Source organism: Macaca fascicularis, chromosome 2 (assembly GCF_037993035.2).
Source record: "Macaca fascicularis isolate 582-1 chromosome 2, T2T-MFA8v1.1".
NCBI lineage: Eukaryota > Metazoa > Chordata > Mammalia > Primates > Cercopithecidae > Macaca > Macaca fascicularis.
In genome coordinates, this window is record NC_088376.1 from 92795244 (window position 1) to 92815089 (window position 19846).

The following is a 19846-nucleotide window of genomic DNA, read 5'->3' on the forward strand; positions in this document are numbered from 1 at the left end:
CAGGCTGGAGTGCAGTGGCCGGATCTCAGCTCACTGCAAGCTCCGCCTCCCGGGTTTACGCCATTCTCCGGCCTCAGCCTCCCGAGTAGCTGGGACTACAGGCGCCCGCCACCTCGCCCGGCTAGTTTTTTGTATTTCTTAATAGAGACGGGGTTTCACCGTGTTAGCCAGGATGGTCTCGATCTCCTGACCTCGTGATCCGCCCGTCTCGGCCTCCCAAAGTGCTGGGATTACAGGCTTGAGCCACCGCGCCCGGCCTGGTTTTAAAATTAAAAAAATTATTTGCTTTTTAAATATTTTTAGAGACAGGCTCCTTGCTCAGGCTGGAGTGCAGTGGTGTGATCATAGCTCACTGCAGCCTCAGACTCCTGGGCTCACGTCATCCTCTGGCCTCAGCCTCTTGAGTAGCTAGGACTATAGGCATGTACTGCCATGCTGGGCTAATTTAAATATGTATCTATATATTTTGTAGAGAGAGAGGTTTCCTATGTTGCCCAGAGTAGTCTTAAACTCTTGGCCTTAAATGATCCTCCTACATTGGCCTCCCAAACAAAGTGCTGGGGTTATAGGTGTGAGCCCACTGCATCTGGCCTTATCTGTGGTTATTAAAGAACAAACGTTAAAAATGAAAATGACTTAATTGAGAAGTAGAAAGTCCATGTAGAGACTCACTCCCAAACCTCTAGTCGTTTAAAATTGTACTCATTAGAAATTAGGAATTTTGATGATCTTACCAGTGGGTGCTTTTAAAAAATGCATATCTGCAAAAATAGCTTTTTAAGTCATATACCTGATTTTGAGAATAAATAAAATAATTCAGACAATTTGAACAATTTGTATTGTTAACACTTAACATGAGAATTTCAACCTGGGAGTATAGACTAGTATATTTAGGATTGGGTTAAAGTTTTGGCTGTTCAGCAGCTGTGTAATTTAAACTCTGACACTAAATTTCTCAGCAGCTTAAAGATGTTAGAGATGTTATTTTATTTTTGGTTTTAATAGTACTGACTGATTTGGGATTTTTAAAAATGATTTTTTTCTTAAGTACTTTGTGAATCACTTCACCTGAAATCTCTCACCAGTGGAATGAGCATAATCTTTTAGTAGAATATAATCTTATTCAGAATTTTCTCTTTTCTCATCTTTTTGTTTTGGATTATGGGTTGCTTCAAGATTGAAACAGGATTTCATTTTTACTTTTCCCCTCATCTACAGAGTGCTGATGCTGTAAAAAAGGCTAGAGGTTTCTTGGAATTTGTGGAGGATTTTATTCAGGTTCCTAGGAATCTTGTTGGTAGGTACTTTTACTAAATGTTAAATAAGTTAAACATTAGTTACATATAGCGACTTAATTGAAAACTGGTCTTGTAGTCTGATAACCTTATTCCAGTTTTGTGTAGATTTATTTAGATAGCAATAATTCTTTTTTTGGTGATAACATTTTGTGTAACTTGTTATTGTCATATGTTAAAAAGTAAAGATGTTTCTTCTGTACAAGATGACCCACTAATAAGGCCCAGAGTTTTTATAACAGTTTGTCATTACAGTTTTTCATCAGCCTTCTCATCCCTTGGGATCTTTCCTATTCTCACTCCTTTACTCTCTTTTTATCATTGATATATATTCATCAAAATTATGATAGTACTTTTTGAGAAGGTATTTGTGGTATTTGTTTTGTTTAGTGTGGAAGAAAAGTAACAGTGAACTAACAATAGGGTAATAAACTTCTACACAGTAGGTCCTGAATAGTAGGTTGTCACAAGGCATAGAATAATAAGGTAAGAACTTGTGGGCAGGAGAGAAGGATGATAATATGAGGGGTGATTTCACTGTTAATTATTTGACACCATTGTTGAAACTGTTGTACCCATGGATTATAGTTAAGTGACAAGAATTTGCATTTGAAGTTATGGTTAAATGAGCATTATAGGTTGGAGTGAGTTCATTTATAACTCTGTTATTAATATGCCCTATATCTATGCTGTCTGTCTTTTTGCTATTTGAGGCAATTGAGAAGGCTTTGGTTATGTGTTAAGTACACAGTGACTATACTGAAAATTGACGCTCTAAACATTTAATATAAAAAGCAGCATCAAGATAATGTAGTGAAGTTTACTAGAAGGGGGATGAGTTTTTGTTGCCTATTATCTCATTTTTTTTTTTGACACTAAGGAAATACTTTCAGCTTCTTGGGTTCCATTTATAGAATGTGGCTTATTCTGCCTTTAGGAAATGTTTAGCCACAGGTGTTCTATTTGTTAAATTGTGTAAAACAAACATTAATAGAAAAATTAAAAAAAAAACGTCCATTCTAAAAACATTTTTTTTTTTGGCCATTAATAAGTAGTATATTCAGGAAAAGTAGTTTAAAACACAGAAATTTGTGTCTTGGAATTTAACTGTTAGTATTTATGAAAAAAGCCTTTTTTTTTTTTCCCCCCCTGAGATGGAGTCTTGCTTTGTCACCCAGGCTGGAGTGACGCACTCTTGGCTCACTGCAACCTCTGCCTCCTGGGTTCAAGCGATTCTCCTGCCTCAGCCTCCCGAGTAGCTGGGACTGTAGGTGCCTGCCACCACGTGTGGCTAATTTTTGTATTTTTAGTAGAGATGTGGTTTCACCATATTGGCCAGGCTGGTCTTGAACTCCTGCTCCTGATCTTGTGATCCGCCCACCTCAGCCTCCCAAAGTGCTGGGATTACAGGCATGATCCACCGCGCCCGGGTGTAAAAAGCCTTTCAGTTCTGCTCAAACATTTGGATAGGTATGACATTACTGCCAGTTGTGTAAGCTCTACTTTATTAGTTCTTGGTATACCATTGTTCACTATAGACTGAACTGCTGGAAAGAGGAGATGTTAAAATTCAATATAAACTTGAAGAATGTTGTATAATTATACATAGGTAAGGTGCACAATGTTATCAAATGTTTATCAGTATCAAATGAAATCACCTTTGATAAGCTGCTTTTGAAAAGGATGCCCTTTTAAAAAATCGTAATTATTGACATCTGTCAATACTAACATTGTGGTAGCTGCTGTACAGAATGTAACTTTAACTTAACTAAGGTTTCCTCACTTGTAAAAATGATTTGGCAATGGGTTTGTGAAAGGGAACCAGGTTTCTTTTCAATCCAAGTCTATCCGTTATAAAAGATAGCCTTGGTCTTAGAGAGTTGTAGTAGGTGGTGTGAGTAAAAGTTTCTGATATTTCAAAAATAAGAAAATTGGGTGTATTTGTAGTTCTGTGTTCTCTCTATTCAGTGAAGTGGTGAGTACCTACTGTCTCTTTTCCTGTATCCTGTCTATGTTGGCTTTGGTGATGCGGGTTGTGTGCTGTTTAGGAAATACACAATAGCAGTAACTATTACACATTGGTGAGATACTCAGGAACTTAGTACAATAATTTCTGTTGGTTGTCATGTGTAAAAGTACAATGTTTCCCTCCATAATGTTTTATGGATGAAGCAGTCTTTTGAAAAATAGTACGTTTTTAGTCCAAATGAAAGAAAAAGAGAACTGAGGAATAAAAGGGAATGAGAACACTTGGTAGGTAAGTTCCAAAGAGGATTACCTTATACATTCATGTTCTGAGAGTTCTAAGACGACCATTCCCACCCCTCCCAAATCAAAGGGAAAAATACCTGAACATTGGTTTGAAAATGGTTCAAAACCTTTCACCTCCAGAAGCCTTCCTTAATCACTTCTCTCTGTCCCTTCAGCATTTATATTCAGTGCTCAATTTATACTGCAGGTCTGCTTCAGTTTGTCAATATGGTCTGGAATTTAAACTATGGAAATGATCATATAAAATATTGACGGTCTCTGGTGGGACTAAATAAAACTTGCAGGTAGGTTCCTGCCAAGGACCCCAGAAGGGTGATGGATGATCACTCAAAACTGGTATAGTTCACAAGAAGGAAGTGGCAGAAGTTCTGGGGGAGGAATATGGTATATCAACCTAATCTTTGTTTTTCGAAAGACATTTGCTTGTTTTTAGCAGGGTCAAGGATGGAGTTGCTGCTTGAGCTTCACTGTGTTAACAACGAAAGTTGCTTTTATGTGCTGCTGCTAGGGCTGCTCAGAGAAGATACACGTCATTTGAATTCCCTGCCCTCCTTTTTTTTTTTTTAACCTGTTCAATTGCTACTGCTTTTAAATTTAGGGTTATTAATGGAGAAGGAGGCTTGAGAGTAGGAATACAAGAGAGAAAAACCCATTATAGTCCTTTCATTGTATTGACCAGTCTACTGTTGTCATTGTTCTTATTCATTCTTTAATGGAAACTGTTCAGGCATGCAACAGGAAAATCTGCCATTTTAACCCCTTCAACCAAGGTTTAAGTTTTTGTGAAAAGTGATTTATTTAAAAAATTGAGGATGTGGACTTGATAACAAATATGCTGTTGCTGTTCATTAAGGGGTACATCTGTTCCATATGGTGAAAGTTACTTGAATAGTACTTGTTAATAGGTACATAACTCAGTGTTGCTTTGTTATTTATGTGAGTATATGCTGATCTTTAGATAGTCCTTTAGGGAAAGAGAGCCTTTTGATCCCTTTGTTAATATACTCAATAACTGCTGTTTGACAGACTTGTAAGTGTAGAAAAGTTAAATATTTGAATTTTATGTCATTTTACAGTATTTTATACTTAGGAAGACATCATGTGCATGCTTTATGTTTTTTTTAATATAGCTGTGAAGTACTTGAAAAACTTGGTATAAAATGTAATACATGTAAATATTCATTCTAAAGTTATGTTCAAGTCATAGAAATCTCTTACAGATAGAAACTTGAAAATAAAAGCAAGATTGATGAGTTTGTTACTTATGTGAATTAATAAAGTGATAATAATTAATGCCAAATTAAAATAGTTTTCTCTTTGCCTTTATGTATATATCCAAGGTTTTGAAATGGGTTGGATGTTTAAAAAATATGAAAATGATATAAGCATATTTTAAAGTCTAGGTTTTGAAAATTTCTTACATGTGAGCACTGTTTGTCAGTCCCAGTTAGTAACCTTAGGCATGCTGAAAGAGGAGTAAGTTTCAGACCAAGGGTAAAATTTTTTGGTAGTCTATAGGGTGAGTTAATTGAAAGTAAAAAGATGGGAGCGTCACTTGATGGTTGTAATTTAGTGGCAAGTTACAAATAATTTGGGGCTGACACTGAAAGAATAGCAGAATTGATTTCTAGCTTACCATTATATTTGTTTTCTCTTACTAAAGGAAAAGTAATTGGAAAAAATGGCAAAGTTATTCAAGAAATAGTGGACAAATCTGGTGTGGTTCGAGTAAGAATTGAAGGGGACAATGAAAATAAATTACCCAGAGAAGATGTAAGTATTTAAAATGTAATTTCTTTCCCTCTTGAAAATGTCCTTTTTTTTGGCCAACTTAATAGTTGTAAACATTTTGTCCGTTTTATCTGATAGAGGGTTTTTCTTTCCTTTTTAAAAATTATGTTTTTATAACAATATTTCATACACTTAAAGTCATTTTCTACTGTGTGGGCCTTGTTCTTGTTTTGATAGTACTTCAGTAAAAAAAGTCAGTTTTGATATAAAGATTTCTATTTGATAATCTTAACAGTTATTTTTCATACGTAGAGTGTAAAGCTGTAGAACTTGATACTCCCAAAGAGTTTTTTTTTTTTTAAATTTCAATAGTTTTTGGGGTACAGGTGGTTTTTGGTTACATGGTGAAGGTTCTTCAGTGGCGATTTCTGAGATTTTAGTGTACCTATCACCTGAGCAGTGTACACTGTATCCAATATGTAGTCTTTTGTCCCTCATCCCCCTCACAAACTTCCTCCCCGCTGAGTCCCCAGAGTCCATTATAGCATTCTTTTGCCTTTGCATCCTCATAGCTAAGCTCCCACTTAGAAGTGAGAACATACGCTATTTGGTTTTCCAGTCCTGCATTACTTCACTTAGAATAATGGCCTCCATCCAAGTTGCTGCAAAAGACGTTATTTCGTTCCTTTTTATGGCTGAGTAATATTCCATGGTGTATATATACCACAGTTTTTTTGTATCCACTCATTGGTTGATGGGCACTTAGGTTGGTTCCATATCTTTGCCATTGTAAACTGTGCTGACAAAGGAATTGTTGATTGTACTCTCCTTAACTATTTTATACAATCTGAAAGTATTGACTATTTCTTAATTGAAATCATTTTATGCTTTTACATTGCTGTAGAATCTGAAAGTATTGATCATTTCTTTTTTCTTTTTCTTTTCTTTTTTTTTTTTGTGGAAACAGAGTCTCACTCTGTCACCAGGCTGGAGTGCAGTGGCATATTCTTGGCTCACTGCAACCTCTGCCTCTCTGGTTCAATCGATTCTCCTGCTTCAGCTTCCTGAGTAGCTGAGACTACAGGTGTGCACCACCACCCCCAGTTAATTTTTGCACTTTTAGTAGAGATGGGGTTTCACCAGGTTGGCCAGGATGATCTCAATCTTTTGACCTTGTGATCCGCCTGCCTCCGCCTCCCAAAGTGCTGGGATTACGGGCATGAGCCACCGTGCCCGGCCTTGACCATTTCTTAATTGAAATCCCATTATGCTTTTACGTTGCTATAGAATCTGAAAGTATTGACTGTTTCTTAATTGAAATCCCCTTATGCTTTTATGTTGCTATTTTGGTCGTAGCTTTCTAAAATTTTTTGTCTTCTTTCTTCCCACATGTTGATACTTTGTCCCTAATTTTGTTCTTTGCTCCTTTTACATCATTTTAAGGATCTCACATTGATGGCTTTAGTGATCAACTCTATATACTTAAGCTTTGTGTTCCTGAATGTAAGACAAGGATTTTTACAAAATCATGTCTCAGAAAGCAGTACACTCACAACTTCTTGAGCTTTGCACAATAGAGTATTGTATGGGGAGTTTGTTAACCTGTTGGATAGAGGATCAGTCTTTTAAAAAAGAGAGAAAACTATATATTTAGCCCAGCCAAGTATTTAGTGTTGTAAAGATGTCAAAGATAGCCACTTCCTTTATTCCTTTTAATTAGAATGTGGAGGTGAATATACAAGAATGAATGAGGAAAACAAATATTTAGGTATCATACAGATGAATACTTGTCTCTTGGAATGCTATTTTCAGTGATTTCATTCTACACTGCTTTAAAAAGTGCAAATCTTGCATAACTTATTCTTCATAAGTACTCCTGCCCCATTTTGCATTATTTTAAGATGGCTTAGATAAGGATTAAAACTGATGGTCTTATGCCATTATTATTGTCATCGTTTTCGTTAATGCTTAGTATAACTAACGGTAAGATGAATGGTGAACCATTTGGCATACAACCAGTGCCTAACAATTGGTCTGAAAAATCATAATATTTATTGGCCAGGGCCATTAAATTGGTCAACTATGAATTTCTAAGCTGGATATTAATGTCTTCTCTTAGCTTGATTTATTCCCAGTTGCTTTTCGGTATTTACTGTTTTGTAGTAAGTGTACTCTTCTTGGTTTCCTTCATAAGTAAGAATTTACTGTACTTTCTTGTGTTTGTAGTTTTAGTCATTGTTACTGTCATTTCTATGCCAGGGTTAAGAGACGTAAATGCTTACAGAGGCCAAGCAGTTATGTGATTAGGCAAGTTGGAATGTATAAGATAGGGATGGAAAGGACAGTGCCTTTCTTAATGGGGAATGCATGCCTTATTTGTTGCTACAATGGTATTTTTTGAGAAGCAGGAAACCTATAATATACAGAATTTTTCAGTTTTCAAAATACTGCATGCTAAAATAAATCTGAAGGTTGGTATTGGCTTATTGGGAGCCACCATGTCACAATTTAAGTTGGAGACTCAGTCTATAACTTGTTTACTCTAAAGACTTTGGTGATCTCTCCCTAGCCTGAGATGACCTTTCCTGCATGTATACTATAGCAATTATTGTCTTTATGATTGGGTTTTTAATGATAGTCTTTCAGTCTTACTTATGTTTTGTTTTCTGGTATGTGTCTCCAAACCAGTTATGAACTCCTTGAAATCAGGAAATCAAACCTGAACTTCCATATTCTCCAATCTCCCCTATGACTATGAATTGAATAGAATGGGCACTTGATAAATATTTTAAGACATTTAAACTTAAAAAAATTAAGTTTGAGTTTTTAATTATTAAAGTTTACGTAAAGGTTAGAATAATACAAATGGGTATAATATCAGAAATAAATGTGTATCTGTGCCTTGTACATGTCTCTCCTTTCCTCTCCATGCCTACTAGGCTTTAACCTGTTTCAACTACCTTTGTATGCTTTTATTTTGCATTAAAAACAATGCTGCAGTCAACATCCCCTGTGACTCTTTGCCAACTATAACTGGAGAGGAAATTCCTCAAAGTGGATGTGATAGATCAAAGGTTTTATAGTATTTAAATTTTTAGAGCTTGATAATTACTTTCTCACACATCACCACCACCAGTGTAGGAAATAGGTCTGTTTTCCACATATTCGCCAATACTAGGTTTTATTAAATTTTAGTTAATACTGTTACAGTAAGCGTACACTTTATCTTTCTATATGTTTAAAAGACATTTTTTTATTTTTCTGTAACCGCCTTTTTGTCCTTTATGTATTTTTTGTCTTTAGTATCAGTGGGTGATAAGACCATTGCTTGTTTCTTTTGACTTGATTTCTTTTTATCCTGAGCAGGCATTTTAAAATTTTTATATTGTTGGATTTTTTAGGCTTTTGCTTTATGACTGGATTTTCTGTCATGCTTGGCAAGGTCTTTCCTGTTCCTAGATCAGATATCTTAATCTCCACTTGTTTTTGTTGTTGATGGTTTTTAGTGCATAAACTTTTTGCTCCAGTTTGTTGTAAGGTGTCAGGAACAGGGATTCAGATTTTTCTTAGTGCTAAGTGATTATCTCAGTGTCACCTATTACATATAAATAATCAGTTTTTAGTATTAAAAAAAAACTTTTAAGTTTCTCCAAAATAACTTAGAAAAATGAACTAATATTCATTAGTAATCATTTACTCTTTAAAGTTTACCATTCCTTTTCTTTGGTGGTAACTAAAGGTGATAACATTTCCCATTCAAGGTCAAGGCATTGTATTTTCTCTTACTCCCTGAAGGTCATCTGTCTGGAATGACTTTATGTATTTGGCAAAATTTTATTTATTTTTAACATTTGTTTTACATAACAATATTCTTTCTTATTCCCTTAACTTTTCACACCTGGAGTGGCATAATTCACTTTCTCCTTAAAATTCCTGTTTTTTGGTCATATCATTAATGCTGTACAATGAGTTTTTTATGAGAATTTTTTTTTTTCCTGAGATTTTTGATTATCTTTAGAACAGAAACTTTATTCTTACACCTTAGCAGAAGATCCTGGCAGTTAACAAATAGATGTTATTTGGAATTAGGTAACTAGATGAAATTGACTGGCTCAATTGCTAATTTTATGACTTCAGCAAGTTATTTTGTTAACCGTAAAACTGGGATACTATTTCTTAGTTAATTTTTAAAAGCATGAAATAAAATACATGAAATGCATAATACAGACCTGAAAACAGGCTATATGTTTAAGATTTTTTTTTAGGTCCTTGCCATCCCACCCCTTTTTTTATTCACTTTGAATGCCCTTTTATCTGCTTGTGAACTCCTGAGGTCAGTGTTAAGACTTCCCTACTCCCTAATCTTAAATTAGTTTCCCTTGTTTCACACTTTCATAGTTGAAATGACTTCTTCACAGCCACTGGGAACCTCTGTGCTGTATCCCTAGCACTTGCCCTGTTGCCTCAGTTTTAAATCAACTGTATCTAAAAATCATTACTCTTAAAAATTACTTTGAAAATAATTGAGTCATATATAGAACTAAAATGTCTTAAGCCATGCCTAGTTTCATATTTAGAACCAAAAATCCCTAAGCCATTCTGTTTAAGTAACTGTTAGAAACTATTCTGTAAAATGAAGAAAATGAGAGACATGGAAACTGATTGGGAGAGTTAAGCTTTACTCTCATTTTTCTCAGCCATTAAGAAGCTGGAAGTATGTTTCTTTAAAGAAGAAAAATTCACAGTGTGCCATCTTACTTCTCTTTTCTGCCACTTTTTAAAAACCTTCTTATTCAGAAATTCAGCAAAGTAAACCAAGTCTGACCTAATACTTTGATTTACCTCTACATATCTTAATAATTCCTTTAATTTTACATTGTGTAAATATTTATGCTCTGGAGGTGATATTTCTTTTAGTGGTCAGGAAGTACCTCTTGTAGTACACAGACACTTAAGATTTTGTTACCTGAGCACATACTGTAGGGATAAGTGGGCTAATGTGCTTTATTATGCTTTAAAGCTATACCTACTGAGATGATATATCTAGCCTGTAAGTTTATAGCCAGTTTGAAGGAAAACTGTTTATTTTTGTTTTTGGAGACAGAGTCTTGCTCTGTTGTCCAGGCTGGAGGGCAGTGGCACAGTCTTGGCTCACGACAATCTCTGTCTCCCAGGCTCAAGCTATCTTCCTACCTCAGCCTCCCAAGTAGCTGGGACTACAGGCATGTGCTGCCGTGCCAGCTGATTTTTGTATATTTTGTGGAGATGTGGTTTGTCCATGTTGTCCAGGCTGGTCTCGAACTCATGAGCTCAAGTGATCCACCTGCCTCAGCCTCCCAAAGTGCTAGGATTATAGGTGTGAGTCACCATGACCTGCCAGAAAATCATTTTAACTTTAAAAGTTGATTTATATACTTGGAAAATTAAATTGGTTATAAATCAGAAAATTTGGTATAAACTGATTTTTAAAAATGATTTTTAAAGTGTTTAGCACACAGAACACAATTTACAACAGTAAATTGGGGTGCAAATCTGACAAGTGATCGAAAATCTGAGTATTTCAACTTATATGGATTTTAGCATTTTTTCCCCCTTAAATCTTGAAGTTTAGTACATGTAAATTGCTGCGTGTTTCAGAAGAGTTTTCCTAATTGTATATTGGGGCTGGGTACAGTGGCTCACGCCTGTAACCCCTTTGGGAAGTCAGTAATCCCAGCACTTTGGGAAGCCAAGGCAGGAGGATCACCTGAGACAAGGAGTTGGGCAGCAGAGCAAGACCCTGTCTCTACAAAAAATAAAAAATAATGACTGGTTGTGGTGACACGCATCTGTAGTCTCAGCTGCTCTGGAGGCTGAGACAGGAGAATCACTTGAGCCCAGGAGTTTGATGCTGCAGTGAGCTGTGATTGCACCACTGCACTGTAGCCTGGGCAACAGAGCAAGATGTCATCTCAAAAAAAAAAAAGGTAGGGGGGGTGTGTGTGTGTGTGTGTGTGTGTGTGTGTGTGTGTGTGTGTGTCTGCCTGCCTGCCTGTCAATTTCATGTCACTTTCAGACTAGAACTTTGTTAAAATATTAAACACTGAAGACTTTTTTTTTTTTTTAAACAGGGTATGGTTCCATTTGTATTTGTTGGCACTAAAGAAAGCATTGGAAATGTGCAAGTTCTTTTAGAGTATCATATTGCTTATCTAAAGGTTTGTATATGGTTCATACTATATTCTGATATCGTTGCTGCATTTACTACATAAATGTTGTACATTTGCTACAAATTTTAAATGTCCTCACATTAAACATTTTATATTTGAAGTAAACTTCAAATCTTTAAATATTTTTGTTAATTCAGCTTCAGATTTGCCATTTTTCTACATAAGAATTTAAAAAGTCTTTTGTCATCTTAAAGTGATTGGCGTTGTGTGCGTAGTTTTCTCTCTGAGTTTTTATATTTCTTTCTTGTTTAAGAAATGATTACTTTCCTTTGTCTTCATGCAATTTGACTCTCAGATCACTTATCTATCTGCATGTTCATACTGCAGCCATTTAGTTTTTACTTTTGTACTTTACATACAAATAGGGTACAGAACCAGGAGTGACATTTGGATTCCTTGGTAACTTTGGCATTATGCAAATCATCTGCATCATCTCCATAGACATTATTTGATAATTTGTAACCATTGTTAACAAAATAGTCTATATGAGTTGATACATAAAGAGCAAGGGTTTTTAGAAAAATATGACCCATAAATTATTAAACATTTTAATTTTATTTTCTGCTCTTTCCCTTTTATTCCTGCTGTTTCTCTTTTTAAAGTATAATAATATCCTCACCTGTTCTCTGCCTCTAGTATGTTTTCCTCCCAGTCTGTTGTATCATTGCTGCTGTTACTATTTTGAGATCACTCCGATAATGTCATTTCTTTTCTTTTGAAATTCATCTTTATATGAAAAGTCACAATTAAAACTGGCATTTTGAAGCCAGTGCTTTATCTTTCAGTACTCATCTTTTAACCAAGAGTTTTCTCTAGACATCTAACCTTTGCATCTTGTAATGACCTCAATTTCTGAATGACCAAGTCTAGCAGCCCTTCTAGGTCACAACTCATGTGTGTCTACTTTGATAGGAAAGTAGCTTGTTAATAGTACCGTTCATAGATGCTGCCTGTATCTCATTCGGCAGTTCTAACTCCTTGAGGGCAAAATCTGGTAATATTGTATAATTGTTAGCTATTTAATAAATAACTTATTTTAAAGCTGTTAAACATCCCCTTGATCGGGGAGAGTCCATGTCCTCTTTTATATTGTATGCCTATAGCAGCATGTTCGGCACACTCTAGGCCGTTCAATAAATGTTGAACTGAAACAGCAAATGATCTCATCAATTCTGTTGACTAGGAACACAATGCTCTTTACCATCTACTTCCCTAAGGTCACAGTTTTGGTAAGGAGCACAGCTCTAGCTCTAGGCTTTAGGAAGACAAAAAGTTATATATAAGAAGACTTACTCATTTTTGTTTTGATTGTAGGAAGTAGAACAGCTAAGAATGGAACGCCTACAGATTGATGAACAGCTACGACAGATTGGTATGGGTTTCAGACCTTCTTCCACCAGAGGGCCTGAAAAAGAGAAAGGATATGCCACTGATGAAAGTACCGTCTCTTCTGTACAAGGTTCTAGGTCTTATAGTGGAAGAGGCAGAGGTCGTCGGGGCCCTAATTACACCTCCGGTTATGGTAAAAAAACTTTTTTTTTTTTTGTAGTAGTAATAATAGTAGTTTAGGTGCTCTAACACATTTTCTTATAATTAGTTCATTATCTTGGCTTTGAGGGTAGAAGGTAGTTTTGAAGGTTTGGTACATGTCTTAATAGTAGTGATGGTATACGTTACAATGACAGTAAAATATATAAAATTTCCAAGCAGTTATGTAACGAAGCAAAGCATGTTTTTAAGTTGGTAGTTCATTGTCATGTTCATTATATTTACAAATAATACATACGTAACTTGTTTTTCAAATACTTTGCTAGTACAGTTTTATACATTTCCCAGTAAATACCTAGTAATGGTGGTGATACTTTTAGGAATCATCTTTTGTCTACCCTCTTCAAGTAAAAAATGAAAAGTATGCGAATCACTGCCAAGATTGCATATAGCAAGTCTTTACTAGCTTTTAAAAAATATTTTATTTACTCATTTGGCATATTTGAATATATTAACATCTCACATCTGGAATTACTTTGTTTAACAACATTTCACTAAAATGAAGGCTCTGAAAGCCAGAATCTAATTTAACACTTCATAAATGAACATTTTCTAAAATATATTTCACTGTGAGGATTGGGTATAACCCAGGTAGGAAGGGGACAGTGGAGTGATGATAGTCAACAATTCTCTAATCCTAAATTCTCCCTTATTCTTCTTCAGCTTTGGAGTTGTTCCATTTTTCTACATTTGGACTTGGATCTTAGCAGTGACCTGATTTGTTTTTTTCCTTCGCCCATTTTCTTTCTCTTTTCCTGTTCTTTTCTTCACTCCTATACTTACTCTCTTTTGAGGAAATACAAAACATTTTCCAAAATGTAAGGCATTTAAGGAATATAGAAATAAATGCAAATTTCCTGCTTAATTGAAGGATCATGTAATGCTGACAAAGTTATATTAAACCTGAACTATCTTCAATTTGTTGTAGAGTTGTAAGTTTGTGTCCCTTCCCTTTAATATCATATCTTTATGTTCTCATTTTTACATATATATTTTTATTTAATGCAGTATTGAAACCTAAATAGCAAAATTCTAATAAAGAAGTATTCAGCATATAAATGGATGAAAATTGCAAACTGTTATTATATTTCTGAAAATGTTTAATGCAAAAGACAGTTAACCAGTAATCACATAGAAATTAAATATATTCTCATTGATTTTTGAACCATACATTATTAGCATAGATAATCAGACTTATTGGATGAAGAGTATGATGAATTCATTGAATAATTTTATTAGCTTTTGTGGGAAGTCTGCTTATTGAGAGCTTACTCTGGCAAAATGCTTTTGTTGAGAGTAGATAATTTATGTGAGAGGTAGAGAAACATCATCTGGATTCAAGAAAGCTGTGCAAATTGTTCAGTAGATGGCACTCTTAGCTCTGAATCTTAGCGGAATTAATAACATTTTATTTCTTGAAATAGTTACCAAATCTGAGTGGGCTTGGAAAAGCACGAAAAACCATTTGAATTTGGTTGTAGATGTTCATGTATACTTTATATGAGCGGGACTTTTAGTTGATTTTATATATATATATATATATATATATATATATATATATATATAAAGTATGAGTTTTATCAGTTTAATAGGAACTATAAGAAACATTTCCCAGTGTAACATCTCCGAAGTTGGTATGTGCGTTAAATTGGACATCTTACAACTTTAACAACATTTTCTTTTTTAATGACACATAAAATAATATCTTAAAATTGATGGCCTCTTGGAGTTGATAAAACGTGATTAGTTTTAGCTATTAAGCTTAGCACAACCATTGAAAATGATATAAACCATCTTCATAAGGTGATTTTAGAAGTTTGAGGGGGAAAATATGATTTTAAAATTGGTTAAAAACACAATGTCATTATGTTTCGTTACTTTTTTTTTTTTTTTTTTTGAGACAGAGTTTCACTCTTGTTGCCCAGGCTGGAGTGCAGTGGTGCGATCTCGTCTCACCGCGACCTCTGCCTCCTGGGTTCAAGTGATTCTCCTGCTTCAGTCTCCTGAGTAGCTGGGATTACAGGCATGCACCACCATGCCCGGCTAATTTTGTATTTTTAGTAGAGACAGGGTTTCTCCATGTTGGTCAGGCTGGTCTCAATCTCCCGACCTCAGGTGATCCGCCCACCGTGCCTCCCAAAGTGCTGGGATTACAGGCGTGAGCCACCATGCCTAGCCTGGTGTCGTTACTTTTAAAGCTTGTTTAAAAAGACTTTGAATCCCCAACTTGTATTTTACAAAATTAAGGGGTTGGAATAAATGGTTTCCCTGATTATTCATTAGAGTATTTGTTTTCAATTGCAGTAATAAATTATCACAAACTTAGAGGCTTGAACCACAGAAAGTTACTGCCTTATAGTTCTGTTGGTCAGAAGGCTGACATGGGTCTTACTGGGCTAAAATCTTGTCAGCTGGGCTACGTTTCTTTCTGGAAGGTCTGGTGGGATTCCCCTTTGGGTAGTTGAGAAAGTTTCTCTACTTTTAAAGACCCGGTGAGATTAGTTTGGACCCACCTGGATTATCCAGGATAGTCTCTCTATCTCAGCGTCCTTAGCCTTAGTCACATGTGCAGGGTCCTTTTTGCTATCACAGAAACATTTCATATGGGTTATTAAGAATTATTTAATATGAATAATGTTGAGCACTAGCCAATTCATTAAAATTTTGGGGGTTATGGCCTCAATATCTGTTTTACCTACTGAAATCTATGATTTAGACATTCCCTCTAAGTATCTTGAATACTATATGTAGGTTAAATTTAAGGAAGACTTTACTTGCTGTGACACGGGGTTAGATAAATACTAGTCTGGATTTCAAAGGATACTTCAATAGGAACTTTTGAGAGAGTCTTCAAAATGAAGTATTCTTTATTTGCCCTGAATTTTGGCAATGGTTTCAGATAGGGTATATGTGTGTAAATAAATTCAGAAGTTCTTAAACGTTCTGAAAGGTTTTTTTTTTTTCACTATTCAAGGAGAGATAAATTGCCTTCATTGCAACTTTTATGACATCATGTTTAATAAAGTGCTTTTTGTCATTTGGTGAAATAAATGTTAGGGGAGATTAATTCCCTTCCCCGAGATTCTAATCCCAACAAAGAATTGAAAGTGAATAATAGAAATTTGATGTATTCTTTGAAAAAACACATATCCAACTAATTACCAAATTGCTTTTATAATTGACTAGTTAAATCTATTGTTAACAACATGTGGAGAAAAGGTAGGCATCCTAGAGTTACCTTTAAAGGAGAAAGGAAGTGAGTAGGCACCTTCATGTATAAAACTTCATATACATATATACATATACCTTCATGTATAAAACTTTACATTTTATTCCCTGCACCTTAATACTTAAAACTTTTTATGTCTGAAGAGCTCATTTTTCCTCACATGATTGCAGAGTTTAAATATAGGGAACTTCAAGGTATTTCATGACATCACTCTTATCTGAGAATTTAGCAAATGAACTTCAAAATAATGTAGCAAATTATTTGGTTGAGAAAATTGTTATACACACTGCTAGGCATTTGAGGACATGTGAGATGGAGTTCCACCCTTTATCATAGACCAATTTTGAAGTAATTCCAAAGGAGGAAAAATAACACGGCATAGTCTATGATAAATATGGGGCGATTTTAGGATAACAAAAAATGGGGAGATGCCTGTTTTAGTTGCAGTGGTCTGGAGTTAGAAATTGAACTAGGCTCTGAAGGAGATATATTTGGTCATATAAGAGGGAAAGAGGAAGTGGCATCCCAGAACTAACAAGTAGAAATGAATATGATAGTGATTGAGTCATACATATCTGACACTTTAGTTACAGTAATTATTAAATAATGATACTGTAGGCTTCTGATGATATCTTTGTAGTGTTTAAATAAATTTTTGAAAGGTCACCATTACAATAGTTGCAGTGTTAGAAATGGTCTGTAAACTTCTAAAGGCATGCTGAGTATTTGTCTCACTGGTCATGGCTTTAGTTCTGTTGTCAGGAGAGAGACCTTCTGTTTCAGAGAAACCTTAAATTCTGTTTAGTTGTTGCACATATTAGGTTGGTGCAAAAGTAATTGCGGTTTTTGCCATTAAAAGTAAAAGTAAAAAAAGCAGAAAGTAAAAGTAATTTTAATGGCAGAAACCACAATTTAAGATGCTAGTAAAGCATGCTATCATTTTATATACAACCTACTGGAAAAATTACTATGATAAGCTGGAAGCTTATAATAAAGATGCCATCAATTATAAGAAATATCTTGATTTCAGAGATGTTAACATGTGAAAAGTATACCCTAGAATCAGTGAAATGATGGTGAAATACACTATACAGTTAAACTATTCATTTTTGTAAATATGATTAATTTACTCAAATATTGGATAGAAGTTATTTTTATTGTATGAATAATTTAGGTTATTAAAACCCAAATGAGCAGAAACATTTGACTATCCATATTAAATACATTTTAATATTGATACATGATGGATGCTCTGTTTGTTCTTTTTTTTGTGTGTGTGCCAAAACCCAGGAATTAATGTTATGTGTATTTTCTGTAATTTTTCTGTTAACTGCATTTCTGCACATTAGTTTTTTTTTAACTTCCATGACTTTATATTTCCTGGATATTGTCCTTTTTTGCTGATGGAATGGTCACACCTTTGACTATAACATGACATAGCCCATCTTAGACTGTAGTGAGGGATTCTTCTGCTGGTTTTGAAGAAGTGAGCAGCCTTCTGCACATCAGTTTATTTTTTAATCTGTATTAAGTAATAGATACTATACTATATTAATAGTATAATAATATTTGATTATTCCTTAGTACATTTCAGATTGATTTTAACTTTCATGGATCTTTCTTTGAAGCAGCCAAACGGTATTGCTTATTTAAACAATTTGTAGGAAATAATTTTGAACATTTTAAAAGCCTCTTTTTATAGAAATCTAATTGGTTTATGTTCTTTTCTTCTCCAAGGTACAAATTCTGAGCTGTCTAACCCCTCTGAAACGGAATCTGAGCGTAAAGACGAGCTGAGTGATTGGTCATTGGCAGGAGAAGATGATCGAGACAGCCGACATCAGCGTGACAGCAGGAGACGCCCAGGAGGGAGAGGCAGAAGTGTTTCAGGGGGTCGAGGTCGTGGTGGACCACGTGGTGGCAAATCCTCCATCAGTTCTGGTAGTCTTTTCTATACTCTGTCAGCATCATTCTTTGTAAACAGTATAATTTTACACAAGTTAGTTCATCTCCCAGGGCCATCCATTTTTGGAAGTTTCTCTTTCTACGCGTCTTAGAGAAGGTAGTGGATCATATAGAGTATCAGGAAAAGCCCTTGTAGAGTGTTTCTCAGTGAAGGTTTACTTAGAATATTCTGTTCACAACTTTAGTTGACAGCTTTTCTTTATATTATGAGGGTCAGATGTTTATCTCTTCAGGTTTGGGAGGCTTATTTAATTAGAAATTTTTTGTTTTCCCTAGAATTTTTGGGTTATGTATTTTTGTTTGCCAGACAGACCCAGAGATTTCTAATGCACGGAGAGATGTCAGTACTTTTCTATATTTAGTATTGAAAACTAAGTGAAGAGCGTTCTTAGCTATACTATATAGTACTTTGGGAACAGGGAAAAATTGTGGAATTAACTAAGTTTTTTAATCGTTTGAGGAATTGTGCTGTAAAGGAGTGTTTGGATGACTAAAGATTTGAGGGTGTAAGAAACATTTTACTTAATTCTGTCTTCTAAAATTTTTTTATGCTTTACATTAAGTTGTAGGAGTTTCCAGAATATTCTTGGTTAGCATAACAGGCTAGGGGGATAATTGCCAGGGATACATAGACTATTAAGGATATAACTTTTAACATATCATTATGGTATACCACTTTAAGAAACCCACACTTTCCTTAATGTTATACCCATGAAAACTTATGTAGTATTTTAATATTATAGAAAGTGTGTGTAGATACATTAAATAAGATGCCAGCTGTGCTTACAAATTACAAAAACTGGAACAAATCAGGGCAAAAATTAGGAACTTGTTCTTTGTTTGTTTAGATTTTCTCACTTTTCACAGTAATATTCTTTGAGCCCTAATAAACTTACAGGCTTTCAGGAAAATAGCTTTTATATTTTAGTACACTGTGTACAGTTACCAAGGTGATTAAAATTACAGTATACTGAAATGAAAAATAAATGTACTTGACCTAGTGTTTTATGATTAATGGATACGCTTAGTGTCTTTTGCAAAGATGGTTAGCTTGCTAGCTGTTACCAAAGGAATCTTAGGAAAAATCGGAATTAGTTGAATTTCTGCTATAAATTTGATTGTTGGAGGTAATAAATGCACATAGGTAAGACGGGTATTTTTCTTATGAATTATACCTTAACAGTTTTTCCTTTTCTACCTTCACCTAACCTTCACACGTTGTTTCTAAAGATGGAGTACTAGTCAGCATTCGTTTCAACATTTTCCTTTCATAACCAGTTAGAAGTTCAACCTTATTTAATTGGCTGCTTTGTTTCATCTTGTTTTGATTGCTTCAGTTCATAGTTACAGATTTCTATTATGTCATGGAATGTAGGTATTGAGTATTATTTGGGAAATAGTCTATCAACATCAACACAAGAAAGCTGCAGTCATTTTGAACTCAGTTACGGACGAAAGCTCTTTCGTATAATTATTTCTTAACAGCTGAATATTTATTTCTTTTCACTTTTGTTTTTCTAGCCTCTGGGCAGGATAACCTTGAAATGTGAATGCCAGAATTAGCATGTAATACACTACTTTCTAATGTATATTTTAAA

General features: G+C 34.8%; 1 protein-coding gene and 1 long non-coding RNA gene across 7 annotated transcripts in view; one reads left to right on the forward strand and one right to left on the reverse strand.

Moving 5' to 3' along the window:
• Nucleotides 1-12918, reverse strand: part of LOC135969680 (uncharacterized) — a 32625-nt gene extending 19707 nt beyond the window's left edge. The window contains exon 1 of the long non-coding RNA XR_010585049.1: nucleotides 12800-12918. This is a non-coding gene — a long non-coding RNA (uncharacterized lncRNA). The remainder of the gene's footprint in view (nucleotides 1-12799) is intronic.
• Nucleotides 1-19846, forward strand: part of FXR1 (FMR1 autosomal homolog 1) — a 66509-nt gene that overhangs the window by 39460 nt on the left and 7203 nt on the right. For 3 of the 6 annotated variants that reach the window (XM_005546476.5, XM_005546477.5, XM_074031443.1), the window contains exons 9-14: nucleotides 1219-1297; nucleotides 5230-5339; nucleotides 11408-11494; nucleotides 12821-12878; nucleotides 12966-13028; nucleotides 18021-18224. In XM_005546476.5, coding sequence (XP_005546533.1) covers nucleotides 1219-1297; nucleotides 5230-5339; nucleotides 11408-11494; nucleotides 12821-12878; nucleotides 12966-13028; nucleotides 18021-18224 — 601 coding nt within the window. Of the gene's footprint in view, nucleotides 1-1218; nucleotides 1298-5229; nucleotides 5340-11407; nucleotides 11495-12820; nucleotides 13029-18020; nucleotides 18225-19846 lie in introns of all 6 variants that reach the window. The other 3 variants (XM_005546474.5, XM_005546475.5, XM_005546479.5) reach the window with 1 other exon arrangement.